This window comes from Vigna unguiculata, chromosome 9, assembly GCF_037176805.1.
Source record: "Vigna unguiculata cultivar grain cowpea cultivar isolate G323 ecotype 2 chromosome 9, ASM3717680v1, whole genome shotgun sequence".
Lineage (NCBI taxonomy): Eukaryota > Viridiplantae > Streptophyta > Magnoliopsida > Fabales > Fabaceae > Vigna > Vigna unguiculata.
In genome coordinates this window covers 34,707,156-34,725,818 of record NC_140800.1, presented here as the reverse complement: position 1 = coordinate 34,725,818, position 18,663 = coordinate 34,707,156, and the positions used below count along the sequence as shown (strand labels likewise).

Below are 18,663 nucleotides of genomic sequence, written 5' to 3'. Positions count from 1 at the left end.
CTGCTCCTGTTGGCCCCAAAATGGTGAGAGCGAATTGATTCCTCCTGAGTAGCAAAAGGACTCAAAAATCTTGGGAAAAAAATAATTTCACACATTTTTGTACATTCATCTGATAAATTATTTTTCATTCTCTTATTGTAAAAATATGTAGGTGTCTGACAATTTATCCAAATCTTGGTTTGTGTTACAGAATGGGTTGGTGGTGTACCTACCTTTTTTATTTTTCTTTTAAATTTTATTTTATGTATATTAAAAAGACTTTATAAATTTTTAATTGATCAATTAATGTTATTAATTACATAAATTAAATGATTATTCTATATATTAAATTACTATACTTATATATAAATTATATATAAAGAAGATGGTTTCTTGTAACTTATTGATAATTGTTTGTTGCGTACACAATTCACCATCACTACTGATTTTAATTTTATTAATGTAAATCTTTTTATTAATTAATTTACCATTCAAATTTTGCATCTATTTTTTATAATTATCTTTTAAAATTTATTAATATTTTTTTTAATAATAATTATTTTATACTTTTTTATTATCATAAAAGTAAAGGTAGACACACATGTATGTGCATATGTTTCCACCAATAATTAATATTAAATTCATTTTGTAAGTGTTTATGATTTAGTCCGAAGCTAGCCTACAGATCAAGACTCACTTTTTCATCTATTCTTATTATTTGAGTCTGAAGGTTTGTTCCAGTATATGTTTCTTCACCTTTTGTTATTATCTTTCTAAAAAAAATTATTATGTATGTTGGATATTATGACAAGAATAAGTAAATAATATGTTAGAGTAAATTTATGCAATAGTTTCATTCTATTATTTATTTATTTATTTGTTTTTAAATATAGTTTTTAGACTATTTTCTTAGTACTGCAATACAGTAATATAACTTTTAGATATATGCAGCTACATATACCTCATATTTTTCCACTAGTTTTAATCTTTCATTTTTGATTGAGATACCTGTGGTCTACAATTCTGCTTAATTCTTTCCTTTTGTGCAACATTTTTGTATTTTGTTTTTCATTATGGTGAATTCAACATGAGAAATGAATTATTTTTTATTTTTTGTCCAGAAACAGATATAGTGTGTAGTGATGAATAGTGGGAGTAACTTTATTCCAAATGGTATGGTGTGTAATGAGGCACCACTTTTTCCAAAAGTGCTTGACCAGAAAAGATGGTCACAAGCTGAAGGTAGAACTAGAGAGCTGCTGACACATATTCAGCCCAACCATACATCAGAAGCACATCGAAATGCTGTACTATCTTACCTACGATCCCTCATCGTCAACTCTGTCTCTGTCCCTTGTCAAGTACTTTCCTTCTTAATTCTTTCACTGAACTGTCACATTTTTTCCTTTCTTATCTCCTTATTTTATGCATGTGTGAATTGTATGATTAGTTATAGTAAGAATTCTTAAAACCTCTGTTTATAAGTGATATCAAATAATTAATGACACTTTTACGTTGGCGTAATCTTGGGTGTTTCTAATTCTGTTTTCATATTCAGCTTATAGATTCTTAGGTTAAATATAACTTTTTTTTATTCAAATACCGATTTTGTGGTATTAATATGATCTAAAGTGCTGTCATTCTAGCAATTTAGAGAATACGTTTCTATACCCTTCTCCTTAATGTGACTTGTTAGAAACAGAAAGTAATTTATTGAAATATTTGAGTATGCTTAAATGAAAAAAAAAAAAATCTAAGCGTTTTACAAAATTTTAATGGCACCGAACATTAAGTGGAAAAAAAAAAACTTGATTGCTTAGTTAAAAAAAAAAGGCTTTACTGTGTATAGTTTAAAAAAAATGCACTTTTTAGAAAGAAAAAAAATGCAGAATGATATATGTTCTCGTTGCATGTTTGTTAAGCAAACTAGAGTATCTTTAATATTAAATGCGAAGTTATTTAGTAGTGCATTATTTTATTGATGATTGTTGGTCTATACTACAGAAAAAAGATGTATTAAAATTCAAATAATTCTATGCTTTGGTTGAAAAGTAATAAAGCTAGAAGCTTAAACGAATTCATACTTATAATGGAGAGTAATATTGGATCTTTGATGTTTATTGTAAGTAGTAGCATATATCATTCATGAAAAGACTCTTCTAAAACTCTTAAATTGAATCGTGTAGCATAGAAAATTAACATCACTCTAATCGAAAGAGTTGACTGTGTATGCTTTTTGAACTAAACTTACGTAAACATTTTGTTGGAAAAGACATTGTTTTCAATCATGCATGTTACTAATCTTAATTCTGCATTAATTGGATATTCAGAATCCAAAAATATAATTGGATTCCAACAACAAAGAGTGTTTGACTTATGTTTCCTCTGGTACCACTGCACAGGTATTTCCATTTGGTTCCGTACCGTTGAAGACCTATATACCTGATGGGGACATTGATCTAACAGTGTTCTGTGATAATCAGCATTCAGAAGACCGTCTGATCCAAGATATACACCGTATTTTAGAGAGAGAAGAGAAGAATGAGGACGCACAGTTTCAAGTGAAAGAGGTTAAGTATATCGCGGCCAAGGTACGTGCTTCTTTATATATAATACGAAATTATGCATCTTTATTCTACAGTATTTAACTTCATCGAATTTCAACTTACACTAAAGTTATTTCCGACGATAGTTAGTGTCTAATAATTGTTTTGTCAGCGTTCTTAGCTTCTGTATTTGTTATTGTTGTTTAATGGAAGGTGAAGATTATCAAGTGTATAGTGGATAACTTTGTAGTTGATGTATCTTTCAACCAGATTGGTGGTTTGGGAACACTTTGTTTCATTGAGGAGGTGATTCGTTCTGACCCAAGTTCTGATCATTATTATTTTAGTTTGAAATTTTTTGCAGAGATCTCTGACAGGTAACTTTGTTCCAGGTAGACAATTTGATAAATCAGAATCACTTACTGAAACGGAGTATTATATTGATAAAAGCTTGGTGTTTCTATGAGAGCCGCATCCTGGGATCTTACCATGGACTTTTTTCAACCTATGCATTGGAAACTTTAGTCATATATGTATTTCATGTCTACAATAATACATTCGCTGGGCCACTTGAGGTCACAAACTTTTTTGCTTTCGTCTAATTTCTATTTTGGTTGTCATAAAAAGAAAAAAACTTATGCTATTGCCGTATGTATCATCGTAGGTGCTGTTTCGATTTTTGGATTTCTTCAGCAAATTTGACTGGAGCAAGTATTGTGTCAGCCTGCGAGGTCCAGTGCCTATAAGTTCACTCCCCAATATGAAAGGTAAGTGAAAAAAAAAAAAAATTCTTCTCTTCGATATTTGTGTTAATGTTGTATATATGCATTATGGCTGATTACCCAACATGTTCTATTTTAAAATTATGACAGCTGAACCTCCACGTAAGGATTGCCAAAAGTTGTTGCTGACCCACCAATTTCTTAATTCTTGTGAATCCATCTACGGCGTTCTGTGTAGCGGCAACGAATTAAAAGAGAAACCATTTGTATCTAAATGCGTTAGCATTGTAGATCCTTTGCTTCCTAACAACAACATAGGAGGAAGCATCAGAAAAGGTAATTGAACTTCTTACTTAACCCTGGCTGAGACATTTTTTTTTCTTCTTAAGATATGTTTCTAGTGCGGTTCAAATGTAGAATGTGTAGCTAGAAAGGGTAAAGAAAAATGAATGTTTGTGTTCCTTAAATATAGAAGGTGAATGATTTCTATGTGTATAATATATTCTTGAAATAATGTTTTCCTTCTAAATGTGGTGGTATTTTGGCTGATAAATATATTGTTTCTCATAAATGAGACTTTGATAAAAATAACATCCATCTTAGCACGTACTTTTAGATTATGATGCACAACATTTCACTGCATCGAAGTTATATATGGAAAATTTCAGATCCCCTTTTTAATGTCATAACTAAGAATTTTGAACGATTTTCCCGTTCATTTGCATTTCTTCTATTTAATTTAAATAAGTCTCTTATATGATTGTTTGGCTATCTATAATATACTTTGCAGGAAACTTCTGTAGGATAAAAAGTGCAATTGCTTTAGGTGCAAAGAGAATACAGAGGTTACTGAGTTGCCCAGAAGACAATGTAATAGCTGAATTTGATTTGTTTTTTAAGAATACATGGGAGAGAAACGGTAATGGTTACTGGGTCGATGCACTCACTTATAACCTTTACGTAAGGAACAGACATGTTACAACTAGTGGTGAACATCATGGTATTTACCAAAATCCTTCTAACCATTCAGAAGAACCAAAGCAAATGCCAGGACAATCTGATGAACCTGCTGCTTCTCAAACTTGGAGGTCAAAGCATGGCAGCGTTTTCACTGGTACATTGGCCTCTGATATGCAGCCTACAAATACCATGAAGAATGCACTTGCTAATAGAGACAAAAGTCCTATATGTTCATCATATGAAGTTCGTGACGCGCCTTACTTTCCCGGGTTTGATTCTAGTTCAGAATCTGGCCCTTTGTATGGTGAAGCTTCAACTCATCATTGGTACAACACCAGAGTTTCATCTGAAAATTATCAACCTTTTGGGCAGATTCCGTATGATTGGAGAAATGAATATGAAGATGGCCCAGAACATACTTCAAGTGGTTATTATTGTGAATATGGCTTAGGCGTCAATGATGAAAATGACTGTTCTTTTGATGGGGCAATGCTGATGCAACAGGAGAAGTTTGGTTTTCCTTATTTCAATGACTATCTGCAAGCACCAGTGAATGTGAATCCATGTGTTCCTTTCCCACCACCCCATGTTTTAGCTTCTGGATACATGCATGAAAACTCTTCTGAATACTTTCCAAGCTACAATATGCCTCATTATCAGAACACAGCTCCATTTCCATTTGCAAGACCATTCTATGAGGGAGAATCTACTGAACCATTTGATTATAGCTCGTTACTACCATTTAACAATGGTTCCAGCTCTGGTAATTCATCTTGGCAGACAGGTGCTTTAAGCTACACGCCAAAAGATTATGAGAACACTAGTACTGAAGCTATCAATTCAGATTCTAAAGCTCTTGAATTAGGCAACAAACTGTTAAAGACTGCGCCTAACTCATCAGTTCCTGATCTTGCTGGCCCTTCTAGTTCGAGTCAGAGAACCGTTGATGACCAACGTTTTCGACCGGTTGCAGATGGTTCCGCTGGACCATCTTTTCCAGTTCCTACCATGTTCCCATTCTACAATCTTCAGGGTACTTCAGGGTACTTTGTGAATGAAGGTTATGATATACTGGATAGTGATTTTTTAAGCTATTGGTGGAATCTGCAATATGGAAGGTTTTGCAAGAATCAAATACCAAAGTTGCCTTTTCCTCCCTCTACCACACTGCCAATGCATTTAAGGGCCCAATTTGCAGGGCACATGAAACCTCTGCAAGATATCATGAACAATATGGAGCATGTTCAAACCCCAGTTCCTGTGATGCCATACGGAGATGTTCCCTTTCATTGGAATATTAATGAAGGTGGTGGTTTTTGGCTTCCAAGAACTAGTGATGGGACTGGGACTTACTTTCCAAGGACAGATCCTTCAAGTTATTACGAGGTCAATATACTTACTACCCTTTCAGTTGTGTTGTGTTGTGTCTTGATGATAGGGGAAAATGTTGCTTGTGAGTTTTCTCTTAAAATATTTTATAGAGCATAATATGGTTTTCATGTTTGAAGTATCAGTTTTGCAAGAAAAAGCGTCTTCCGCTAAGTCCATACATCCAAAATCCCAAATATGAAAAGAAGGATAATCATTGTGAAAGGGATGAGAGTTTGCATTTGAATTCAAATGAAAGGTTCCCCGGCTATGGCCAGTTGCGGGGAAAATTTGAGAAGCCAGGTAGGTGATTCTTTCATCCATCACCCATGTCTGGTACATTTTGCTGTTACAACCTTTTTCTCATCAACCTTTTCAATGTATCGGTACGATAAAATAAATATAGGTCATTATTATTAATAGGAAGCTTGTGTTTGGTTCTCTTGGACCATTTCTCAGGTTCAAGTGAATCATCCCATCGAGGTGAAAGCTCTAGCTCAGCAAGAGGTTCTAGTGAGGTGGCAAAATCCGGAAGAGATTCTGAAAGCACTTCTAGACATGAGCCCTCATCCTCAAAACCCCTCTGGTAATGCTTTTATTCTTTTACTTCAATGCTTTTATGGTATATTAGTTTGATATGTGCTTATAGATGCAGATGTTTTGTCTTACCATCTTATCAGAATTTTGTGTGATCAATTCAACAGGGTTCGACAAGAGGGAAAACCGATCAATAAACGAAGATGAAGTGGCAATAGTGAGAATACATACTCATGTTCTGTCTACAGGTTGTGAGGGATTCAAGTTGCTGAGAAGAAGAAAGTGATTTATCACCAGTTTACCATCTTCTTTGTCTGGAGAGTCTTTTTTAGTATGAAAAATACTATATAGATTGTGAGAAGGTTATGAAAATTACTAAATAGACAATTTAATCCTGCTTTGAAAATGTTATCATGAATGACTTGTTGCATAAAGACTAGTAGTTATTACTTCTTGAAACATTTTTACAAGCTAGTAATATACATAGTCGTTATTTTACATACCAACTACTTGAAAAGGAAACAACAGTCATCCCCACTTCTCCAAAACCATCGTGGGAAGTAACTATGTGCACTGCAAAATTACTCCTTTGATGATCATCTACGCCTTAACCAAAATTTATAGGCCTTATTTTAGTAAGCGTTTTTCCTCCATTTTGCCAAACTTGACAAAAACATTAGTACTTCCGATGGGTCGCGCAAGGAGTACAAAGCCCTAGTTTCTCTTGGAACTGAAGACACTATGATTGGATAACCTTGCTCTCTACTCTGTATCACCTGCACAAGTTTCACAACAAATCTGTAACTATCAACTCTGCATATTCTTCAAGAGTGTTGCAGAAAAAAGACAGTGAAGTAGAGTGAGGCATACCTTAAAAGCATCTTCATCAGTTCTATCATCGCCAATATACACAGGAAGGATATCATTGCAACTGCTTAATCCTAATGTGTCAAGAAAATATTCTACAGCATTTCCTTTGTTCCACTTTATAGAGGGCCTTATTTCCATAACCTACAAATAAACAGTATTATTAGGTGCTTTTGTTCAGTGCCGAAGAGAAAACCAATAGAATTGAATAAAGAGTTAAAGAGTTAAAAATGCATATACAATCTGAATACCTTTTTACCCTCTGTCAAGCAAAATTGTGGATGATTTTCAAGCACACACTTCACTTTCTCTTCCAAAAATCCATAATCCTGGATTTAAACATATTTAAAAAATATATATTGTTAATCATTGGGGAAGAGAGAAATCATAAGAAAAAAAATATTAGATATTGAATTAAAGGTTACCTTTTCTTGGACCTGCCGGAAGTGTACAGAGACGCAGAATCCGTTGTCCTCAACCATTGCTCCTTTGATTTCCTCTACTTCATTCTTTAGTATTCTTAGTATCTGTTAACACAAACATTCAGTTTTGTAGCATACTAAGGATTAAAGGACAGTTTTTACAGTAGATTGTACTGTCTACAAAAAATTACTGCAAAAAGTGAGAAACGTGGAAAGACTCATAACCAAAACCATAAAATAGCTCTATAGGATTTTGTAACTGTACTGACCTCTCTAATTGCAGGCAAATACTTCTTGGCAGGTTGAAAAGGAACTTCAGTGCACTAAAAATTGAAAATACTTACATTAAGTAACTATATAAGAGAGAAATTTATGTAGGAAAACACAAAGTAGTGGTACTGTAACATATTTTTAAGCTTTTTGTTAACACAAAAAAGACATAACATTCATATTTAACTTCATCCAACGTTTCATTCTTAAAAGACTCAAAAAAACTGAGGACAGAGTTGCTCACGCTTTTGTTAATGGCAATCTCAATATGCTCCCCTGCAGAAGATGTAATTGGCATTGATGGTGCCATTATGTCCATGCCATGGCTCCCAGCATAATACAAATTGTTCAACTTCACGAAATCTTGTACCTAAACCATAAGTAGAGTTAAGACTTATAATTAAAACTCTTTGGCATCAAATTGAATAATTGATCAACTAACTTTATCTCTGCTTCTTCCACTAATTATTGCTGTTGGAAAATAGGTAGCAACTTCATGTACTGTAGCACGCATCTGTCATTCGCATTATACACCTCATTCAGTCAAGTAGAATTTCTAAAAATTTGATTTAATACATGAAATGGTTATATAATGTGGTTAATTACCTCTTCAGACATGAAAGCACGATCAGGATCATTCACAATTGGGGATAAGGTACCATCATAATCCAGAAAAAGGATGATCCTTTTCCCTATGGCGTTTTTCATCAACCTTTCAAATGAGTTCAGTGCTGAAGGGTGTCTTACCTAATAAAAAAACAAATAACATAAGCAACCCATCAACTTTAGTACTCTAGTGTACAATGTTGTTTTGTTCTGTTTGTCCTGAGAATTTTTCTTGTATCATGTTTCTGTGTAAATGGTGTCTTGTGAGGAAGCAAGAAAATAATTTAATTTTTTTAATTAGAAAAATGTTACTTACCATCCATGAATCATATCCAGACAAAATGTAGTTGGAATTGGATTGGGAATGCTCAATGAAATTCAGTGTAGTCTTTTGAAATAATGAGTTTTCCTGAACATCAATTGGGACTTCCTTTCCTTTGAAAATTGGTTGTGGTATCCATTTAGCACCATGAGAATGTGCTGTTTGAAATCCCATAATCTCTTTTAACTGCATCAACTTCTTCTTGATAATCTAATATATATATATCACAAAATAAAATAAGAAATAAGTGGTTAGATTTCTTTCTAAACAATTTAGTGTCAACAAAAGAAAAGATATAAAAGCATGTCATGATTTACCTTGAATGTGACAAGGAGGAGAAATATATAATTCATATTTAGTTGAGATCTACAACACTAATTACTTCCAGCTCTTACACAAACTGAAAAGAAAAATAGTAAAGATATAAATTCACATCATAACATTAATTTTATCAGTCATTAAACAAACAATATGAATAAATAACATTAATGTTTCAGGATAATAATATCAATGATCAAGCATAAACAAATAGTTCCATCATAATTTTTTTTTCACTTGTTGTCCTTTAACAACCACAACAAAAAAATATCTGAATAGGGTTTATGTTTTCTTATGGGCTCCAAGCCCAACTAATAATTGCTGCGGCAAGGACAAACTTGGTAGAAAGATAAAGCTTAACTATCTGTGGGTCCCACCTTGAGCATGAAATGATGATTGTGATCTACATGTAACTACAAACCATAATTATTATTCTATTTCTTTCAATCTTGTCCTAAATTTTATCTTACATTTTCTAAAAGGTTGTTGGCAATAAAATAATAAAAAAGAAAAAATAATTTTTATATCTACAAAATTATACTTTACTGATATTTTGAAGCGCAAATATGGAAACAGATTTTTTTTTTCTTTTTTAACAGTTGGTTTGCATTTATTGTTACACTTATTATTTGAAAATACATATTTTTATTTTACTAAAAACGGATTTGAAGCATTATAAAGAGCTATAAATATTTTACTCTTAAGCAGTATTAAAAATTACCTAAAATTTTAATAAGTTAGAGTTTTGGTGCATTATTTGAGTATATTTAAACTTTTCTTGAACTTTTTATATTTTCAAAACTCAAATTTAATATCTTATATGTTATTTATGAGAAATCAAAATTCACTCAAGAAACTAATAAACAAGATAGAACAGCTTTTGCAATGTTCTCCCAGAAAAAAAAAAATCTGTTCAAATTTCTAAACTTTTAACCAAACCAAAATTAAACAAATGATAGCTTCTAAGCAACGCACAAAAATACACAAGCTTCTATTCTTTCATCTTTACACTGTGTGCCCTTTTTAAAAGTTATCATCTAATCAATTATATATAAAATAATCACACAGATTTAATTTAAAAAATTCATAATAACTTTAAAAATCATTTTTCATTTATCACGTCAAACTACTGTTCACACTGTTTTGATCAAGACTAATATAATTTGATTTATAAAAAATAGATACTGAACACATCTAAGCATATTCAACCTTGACTAAAAGTCCATATATGCTTGAAACATAACTTGAAAAAAAAAAAACATAACAAAGGTATAATAATTATGCTCTAGTCAAATGGTTGTTCAAAATTCTCTACATAGAATGAACTAACATGGTTGTCCAACAAAATCATGACATGTACTGGTCTCGTAGACCAGATTAGTTATTTGGTTGCTACTATTTCTATCCTATCAGAAAAAACCTCAATCTAAAACATAGGTTTTATATAATCAAGTAGGTTCATAAGAAAATAGAGAAGAAGTTACCAAAGTCATGGATTACTAATTATTTGAAGAAGTGCTTAAAATAGTTTTGATCTAGGAAGTCATTTTCAGCAATCAAGTTCAACAGCAACTTTAATAAGCAAAAAAGTATTGTGTCCATTTTCAATCATTCTGGAGAAACCATCAGCTAACAAATGCTTCCAGTGGGCCAAGTAACTAAGGAATAAAGTAGCTGCACAACATGGAAGTCATTTTCTGTATGTAAAATTTTTTATCTCTGGTTTAGACAGAAATGCATGGAAACAACACAAAAAAAACAAAAGGACAATACATTATTGAAATACAAGATTTGACAAGTTGTCTTCATACAAAGACAAAGTTTGAAAGAGTTCCATGGGTAGGGTAGGATATTAGTCTATTCTGACTCAGATGACAGTGACACAAACTAAAAAAAGTTGGAATTTTAGGCCTACATCAACGGAGTAACGGATCTATGTGTTGGTTTGGTTCCACTCAACTACCCTTATCTCCTTCTAACTGAATCACTTCCTTCACTAATATAACACACACATACAACAACTTATATCAATGTTCTCTCAGACACTCTCACATGACAAACCAGTACCTAGGCACATCATCTGTTGCTAGTGGTTTCATGATCACAGATGAACAGTAACAACAACAATGATGTTTCTTCAGCTCAGATGAACTCTATGGGAAGTGTTAAACCACTTCAATGAAATAAGATATAATATGCAAGAGAATACATAAGGAAATGCTAGCTGGGGAGTGAAATTACAACAAATATATGTTTGTTCTTGAAATAAACTCTTGAAGAAAAAATGCTCCTTCAGATCATTGCAGATCATATAGGAGCATAAAATGGTTTCCATTGAAAGAACATATAAGCTTTACCTGCCATTGAATGAACAAATCTTTAGCTTTACTGGGAATTGACAAATAGATTAGACAAAAATTGGAAAATGACTTTTACTTTCCATAGAAATAATTAAAACAATAATTTTTATCTATAACTATATGGTTAAATCAGATAGAGTGCTTGAGATTGAATAAAATGTCCATTCATAGAGTATCTTTTATCAACATTTCATACCCACAGATTATTTTGTTTGTGATATATATATAAATATATCCCTTTCTTTTCTATCAGACATGACTTTTTTTTGTCCCCCAAACCTCAGAATAAACAAAAGCATATTGGTTATCAAAACAGTTTGAACTCTGTTTTATCCTGGAATGAAAAGTGACAAATCAAGGTTGGTGAATCTGTTATTAAATGAAATTAACCACATATTTCTGAACAGTCTTTTCTACCAATGAAAAAGAAATATAAGAAACCAACAAAACAGTAAGAAAAGAGTAAACAAGTGAGTATGCATTAACAATACACGTGTAAGAACGAGAAACCAGACACACATACTTTTTTTATCTGTTAAAGAAAGAATAAAAAGATGGTCTGAGAAAAATGACTCTTGACTTTTGAGGTCCAGAGTGTGAATCCAAATAAGAACTACCAAGAAGTTAATTTAATCATATACGACAAAGAGATTTCACGTGTCGGTTAACACAAGGGTTGATGCCAAAAGGTTCAGAAACCAGGAAGTGTAAGTGTACCGGACATTCAAGTACGACAAACTGGTCAAGTCTAAAGAAAACTATTGGTACCTAATGCTGAACACCATTACTTCTTCGCTAATAAACAAATTTATAATCAATTAATTTAACAATATAGTAATAAAAAATGGACAAAATTTTAAACATTTGGGTCAAACATATGAATTATGGTAACTGTACACTTGTACCAGATGTACTAGTTAATTATGCAGAAGTATATACTTTTAAGAATAAAAGAATAATGAACTTACCTTTGACCTACAAGCTACCTAATCAGTGAATACCTTCATGCAGTGTAAGAAAGGCACATGAATGAAAATTCCATACTATACTATACTATACGTGTTGAATATATATCTTACAAATATCTTTTTACTGTGTCACTTATTCCAATAAGTGCAGCAAAAGGTTGATTTTAATTCAATTGGTTTCAGCAAAAGCTTCCAATTTATATATGTTTAAGGAAACACAAAAATAACTGAAACAAAAACTACTTACTATTAGTTCAAAGAGGAAATACAAATATTTTGTACTGTAAAACTGTAAAAAAGCATATTCATTTGTATACAGTCTTATATTTTTCTATTTTACATAAACAAAAAAAAATATTCAGAAATACACTACAACTGTTATCCTTAATTAAAAGGCAAAATACAACTCAGGCATCAAGGATCTAGAGGCTATTTAGTAGATTCAAGGCACTTTTCCTGTCCTACAGAGGACAAAATCTAGCTCTTAAACATTTGAAGATTTTGTACAGAAATCTTGTGTTCTGCTAACATGTTGATTCCACATACCCACAGAAAGACTCACATACATTATATATTATTTATACATAGTTTTTCTCTTTCTTAAAATAAATGTAGTTGTCTTGGGTTAGTTGAGTATTAAAGACTCTGACGCTTGTTGTGGCAGCTACATGCAATCGGCAATTCATTCTACTTGTTTCTCATTTCACAGTGGAAAATGCTAGAAAAAACTAAAATATATATAAAAAAAAATAGAAAAGAAAAAATACAGAACAGAATAATATTCTACAGAAGAAAAAAAAGAGTAAAGAAAGTGTAAAGCAGAGGAAACGATGATAAGTTGACACGACAAATAAAAGTGCATGAAGGGAGAGGTTTTTGTGAGGAAATTAAAGAAGCGTCCAAAACCAGACACAGAGACAAAACATTTTCTATGGACTACTGACTTTAACCGTTATCTAGGCACATGTCCTTTCACCCAATCTCTAGCATACTACTCAGTTGGAACCTTTCTACTACAAAAACTGAATTGCGTCGGAACGTGGGCCTAACCCAGTGCCACATGTACGGTACACATATTGTGGCTGAAGAAAACCCAAGAGCGCGTGGCAGCAAACCTTTATGGACCCGAATGGTTGTTTGGAAAAATAGGAAAAAAGATAAAGAAAAATCCAAAAAACTGAATTCCAACCGCTTTTTTCGTTTCTCGTGCATAAAACCCTTTTCTCCTTCTACTTTTTCCCATGAAACCAAAAAACCATGATTATTATTAAATGTGGTGGAAAAAAAGAAAATAATAATGAGATGGGAGCCGTGGCTGAAAGGGAATCCAAATCGACCAAAAAAAAAATTAACACAGATGAAGATGAAGAAGAATGTGAAAAAAAAATACATGAAGATGAAGAATATGAAAAAAAGATGTGAAGGTGGTGAAGAATATAATCTCACCGACAATTATTATTATTTTACAAAAACGACAGAGAATGGAATAGAATGGAAGCTTTGTTGAAGATACCACATAAAAAAGGACATGCAATGAAGAAAAATGAAGATATTGGATGAGTAATGAGATACGAAGAGGAAGAGCATGAGTAATAATGACATTATGTTATAATCCAAGCAAAAACCATGGTTAAAGCAATAAACATGGCGAAATTTGCAGAGAAACATGGATGATAATATATATGCATATGACTTAGTGAGAAGGTAGGGTCTTACCAAGATTATGCAGTGATGGTGGTTACTGTGATGGAATTGATATCTGAGAAGAAGAAGAAGAAAGAGAGAGAGAGAGAGAAAGAAGAGTTAGAATAAAGGGTGTGAGGGAGAGAGAGGAAGGGGAGAAGGTAGAGAAGGAGAAGAGAGGTATTTATAGGAGGGGGTTTTGAGGAGTATAGGGTTTGGTGAATGCCAAGTGCAAAAGGTGGGCCATGCAGAGGAGAGATTCCATTAACTGCTATTTTGAACTTCCATGATTTGGGTCTTCCAACATTAAACAATGTGTAATGACTAATATAGGTCTAATAAATTTGCTGTTTTGGCAAATTTAGTATTTTCTAAACACAGTACTCCTCTCTCCAACACTTTTTTTGTTAATCATGTCGTACTTCTGTCTTCTGAATTTCTATTTTCCTTTAATTTACAATAAAAGAAATCTATTTTTTTCTTGTTTTTTCTTTATTGCTATATTTTTTTTTTCCTTTTTTGACTTACAAGCATGAAATTTAGGTGAAAATCTATTTATAAAGATAATTCAGGAGATTTGATTTTTCCATTTGGATTTTCATGTGACTAAAGATACTATTATACTTCAAGAATAGATCTATTAGGTGGGAGTGATATTTGTTTGGAGCTAAATAAAACATCAAACACCTTATTACTTCAAAATAGATCTATTTGGTCTATCCTTAACTGTTTATTAAAAATGTGAAATTTTAAGGTTCTAAAAAGGAAAACACTGGACAATTAGATCTAATGAAGCAAGCAAAGATGTTTACAAACATATATAACCTTAATGTATATGATATCGAAATACTTTTTAGCACACATGTAATAATTTGCACAGTATATATGTCTAAGTGATACTGGATAGACATCGTTGAAGTATCATAAGCAGTGAAAACAGAATAAAAAGATAAAGTTAGAAATATTTAGACATTATCACATACTTTCTGATAACCACACTAATTGTAGATGTTTGCGATATTTGTTATAAAAGTTCATTTTTATGATAAATTGTCTTGTATTAATATTGCTTTTAATTATAATTTTTTTCAAAATCATAGATAATTTATGTTTGGAAAATTTTTAAAGAATAATAAATTAGTATTGTCCACTTTAAATATACTGCATGATATGATTATGAAAAAAATCAGTTAAAATTTGAAAAGAAAAAATAAAATATTTTTATTTTTATTATAGAAGTGAACTTACTTTAATTAATAAATATAGTTGAAATTTATATCAAACTGTTATATTTTTTTTATAGATTATAAAATATTGTTACTTTCAATTTTTAAGAACTAAAACAAGCACAAATAGGCCAACTTAAAAACAAGCTAGTACAACTCACTAAATTAGTATTCAGTGAGAAGAGCGTCCAATGGTACCAGGAGTGTTTAGTGGTACTTGCAGCTTTCAATGCTCCAATCCACTCCAGCACACTTTGAAGTGAACACCTAAAGATATCTTTGCAGCACAAGGCACCACGAACCCCTAATGCTCCTTAACTTTTGTGTCCAACGAAACTTAGGTGGGGTCCAATGTCACTTAGGTGGGGCCCATCGTCATTAAGGTGGGGTCGAGCATCAAAATCCCTAAAGCTCTTTGGCAGAAGGGCATGTGGTGCTCAAGGACGGAGCTTCTTAGAGACAGGGAGGGGCCATGGACCCCCCTAAAATTTTGAAATTTTTTTAATTTTATATATATATATATATATATATTGTAAATATATTTGAAATTTTTTAAACTTTTTAAATTGTAGGTAGTAGTATATTTTAGGAATTGATAAAAATTAAATTGTGTATAAAGCATAAAATTAAATATAATAAAGAATAAAAATATTTATGTTTAATTTCTCTTTTGGTTCCTATTTTTGTCCAAGAATTACAACAAAGCAAACCATTCATACTAAGAGTTTCAATTTTAATGAAAAAGACATTGATCCGTTTCAAGAAATTTAACGAAATTTATCTAAAAGACCAAATTGCATAAATTTTTCAAAAATCGAGACCAAATTGAGACAAATAACTGGACGACCAACTTAACATTTTTAAACGAGATCATGAATCAAAAGAGTAATTAAACCTAATATTTATTAAGATAATTTTTATTTTCCTTCTCATTCTCCTTTTAGTTTTTTACAAATTGCAATCATCTCTCACTCTCATATGTTTTATTTCTGTTTTTAAAGACACAAACTCATTATTTTTCTCTCATTTCTCATTTATCATGTTCCTTTCTTGTCTCTTGTCTCGATAATAAAAACATTACTTTTTATTTCATGAGGTTTTTGTATATTCATTTTTTATGAATATAGAAGAAAAATAAATAATGTATTATGTGTTTTTTCATAACTGATTTTTAATTATTTTTCTTTTGATAATAACGTGTCTCAATTTTTTATTAGATTATGATAAATTATTTTTTAATATTATTTACAAAAAAAAGGTATATTGATAAAGAATAAAAGAATAAATTCATTTTTTAAAAGTAATAAAAAGGAAACCGTTGATGAAAACAAACAAGATACACCCTACTTCTTCATATATTTTGAAACATTATACTAAAGATCAAATTATTAAGTTAGAGAAGTCATTTTTTGAAGCATTATACTAATGATCGAATCTAATGATCTCAAAATTATATTATTTTGCCCCCTTCAATACTTTTGGGTCAAGATTCGCCATTGGTGGTGGTGTTTAGGTTACACTCAACACTATGACAGTATCAGATTTCTCTCTTTTGTGCCTCAAATGAATTCAATAATCTAAGTACTTTACCTCTTCTAAATTACTTTAACAAGTACTCTTTTATTCAAAACATCTAAAACGACACCATTAAACCACTTTGATCACTTATCATTCACCACTTTCATAATTCAATCATCCAACCCATAACAAGCAATCAAGTAAATCTCATAATTACACTTGCAACCAAATCAACTCCTTAATCAGAATAAATCATAGCAATCATAATTCACAAACAATTATATAAATCATTTAATTCATTCAAATGCATCAACCACACAGATTTGAAATTGAACAAAATAAAAAATTATAAACAGATTTGTCTTCAACTCAATTGCTCCCTAAAGATATATTTCCCACACGAAGATCTAAATTTAATATATTTTTTACTCTGATGTAGAACTCTTCATTAGGATCAAACCTATGATCTTTGATCTTAAAACGATGAAGAGATGGATTAGAAGTCTAGAAAGAAGATTGATATATATTAATAAAAAAAATTCTATAAAGATAATATTTCTTTTATTTTCTATTAATCCAACATTCCTTAAATTTTTTTACTTTGACATTTAGAAATTGCAACATATACGAAATATGAACTTAAAATACCATAACATTTGTACCTATAAATGCCTATTATGCAAATATAACAACTTGTATCACTTGTTAAACTATAACAGTAAACTTCTATTATAGTTATAATCATAAGAATATGTATTTTACAAATAATAAAACATAAATTGAAATTAGGAATATAATATAACAGTAAAAAAACTATAATATTTGTTTATTCATTCTCTAAAAATATCATATGAATTTCAAATTTAAAACCATTTAGTTTCCTAGTGAAACATGACAATATTAAAAGGAATAAATATTTATAAATAAATGTATCCTATTTAAGATAATTATATTGCAGAGTTATGCTCACATTTATAAATTTATATAAATTTATATGACAAAATTTTTATGTATAATTTTTTATATGTCATTAAATTTAAGGTTTTATATGTTAAGACTTTATATGTGATAAAAATAAAAAAAAATATTTTTTTCTTAAAACTATAATGACTAAATAAAATATTATTTAAAATGTGAAATTTTTTAAAAAAAGGTCTTTATTTGATTAAAAGTTTCAAAAATATTTTAAAGACAAAGTTATATAATAAAGTATTAAAACTTTAAATTAATACATTGTATAATAATTATTTCAATAAATATGGTCTTATTTTATTGTTTAAGTTTGAAAAAACTAAAACAAAATTTTATTACAATGTATTGAAAATTTAGTTTTTTTTATAATACTTCATTTTTATAATAAATATTGTCTTATACTAATATTGTTTTTAATTATAATTATTTTCAAAATTATAAACAACCTATGTTTGAAAAAATTCAGAAAAACGATAGAATAGTATTGTCCACTCAAAATAAACTGCATGACCGTGAAAAAATTAGATAAATATCTGAAAAGAAAAAATAAATTATTTATATATTTTTGTTATTATAGCTTTAATTAATAAATAGTTAAAATTTATATCAAAATATAATTTTTTTTTATAAATTACAAAACATCATTACTTTCAATATTCAAAAATTGAAACAAGCACAAACAGACACAACTTAAAAACAAGTTAGTGTCACCCACAAAATTAGTGTTCAATGAAAAGTGCGTTCAACAGTACCAGGAGTGTTTAGTGATACCTACAACTCACAATGCTCTAATTCACTCGAGCTCACTTTGAAGTGAAGACCTAAAGGTATCTTCGCAGCACGAGGCACCAAAATCCCCTAATGTTCCTCCCTGATTTTTGTGTCAAACGAAACTTAGGTGGGGTTCAGTGTCACTTAGGTAGGGCCCAACATTACTAAGGTGGGACCTAGCGTCAGAAGCCCTAAAACTCTTTGACAGAAGGACATGTGGTGGTATTTAGGTTACACCCAACCAGTGT

The 18,663-nt window shown here is 30.8% G+C and overlaps 2 protein-coding genes across 3 annotated transcripts; one reads left to right on the top strand and one right to left on the bottom strand.

Annotated features, from left to right (window-relative positions):
- Nucleotides 1-1,120: 1,120 nt before the first annotated feature.
- On the top strand, nt 1,121-6,546 carry LOC114162489 (uncharacterized). The gene is made up of 10 exons (XM_028046401.2): nt 1,121-1,340; nt 2,382-2,570; nt 2,739-2,831; nt 2,918-3,100; nt 3,190-3,292; nt 3,398-3,583; nt 4,038-5,593; nt 5,722-5,878; nt 6,035-6,161; nt 6,280-6,546. The coding sequence occupies exons 1-10, from the start codon at nt 1,122-1,124 to the stop codon at nt 6,317-6,319; spliced, it is 2,853 nt and encodes a 950-aa protein (XP_027902202.1). The 5' UTR covers nt 1,121; the 3' UTR covers nt 6,320-6,546.
- LOC114162488 (putative trehalose-phosphate phosphatase C) lies at nt 6,485-14,107 on the bottom strand. Of its 2 annotated transcripts, XM_028046399.2 has the most exons (12): nt 13,962-14,107; nt 11,159-11,274; nt 8,917-8,999; nt 8,594-8,809; nt 8,278-8,418; nt 8,114-8,185; nt 7,916-8,041; nt 7,671-7,724; nt 7,405-7,506; nt 7,231-7,308; nt 6,983-7,123; nt 6,485-6,888 (listed from the first exon to the last, which is right to left on the bottom strand). In XM_028046399.2, exons 3-12 carry the CDS (start codon nt 8,950-8,952, stop codon nt 6,745-6,747), a joined length of 1,110 nt encoding a protein of 369 aa, XP_027902200.1. In that variant the 5' UTR covers nt 8,953-8,999; nt 11,159-11,274; nt 13,962-14,107; the 3' UTR covers nt 6,485-6,744. The 2 variants fall into 2 exon arrangements, with proteins under 2 accessions (XP_027902200.1, XP_027902201.1); XM_028046400.2 differs by lacking the exon at nt 11,159-11,274 and having other exon boundaries at nt 13,962-14,102.
- Nucleotides 14,108-18,663: the final 4,556 nt, after the last annotated feature.

What these genes read in the sequence shown, in the direction of transcription:
- LOC114162489 (XM_028046401.2), top strand. Translation starts at nt 1,122, where the DNA reads ATGAATAGTGGGAGTAACTTTATTCCAAATGGTATGGTGTGTAATGAG. An exon ending in ATCCTTCAAGTTATTACGAG is followed by an intron (nt 5,594 to 5,721) that starts GTCAATATACTT and finishes TTGAAGTATCAG; the next exon opens with TTTTGCAAGAAAAAGCGTCT. An exon ending in GGGAAAATTTGAGAAGCCAG is followed by an intron (nt 5,879 to 6,034) that starts GTAGGTGATTCT and finishes ACCATTTCTCAG; the next exon opens with GTTCAAGTGAATCATCCCAT.
- LOC114162488 (XM_028046399.2), bottom strand. Translation starts at nt 8,952, where the DNA reads ATGAATTATATATTTCTCCTCCTTGTCACATTCAAG. An exon ending in TCCTCCTTGTCACATTCAAG is followed by an intron (nt 8,810 to 8,916) that starts GTAAATCATGAC and finishes TATATATATTAG; the next exon opens with ATTATCAAGAAGAAGTTGAT. An exon ending in GTGGAAGAAGCAGAGATAAA is followed by an intron (nt 8,042 to 8,113) that starts GTTAGTTGATCA and finishes CTTATGGTTTAG; the next exon opens with GTACAAGATTTCGTGAAGTT.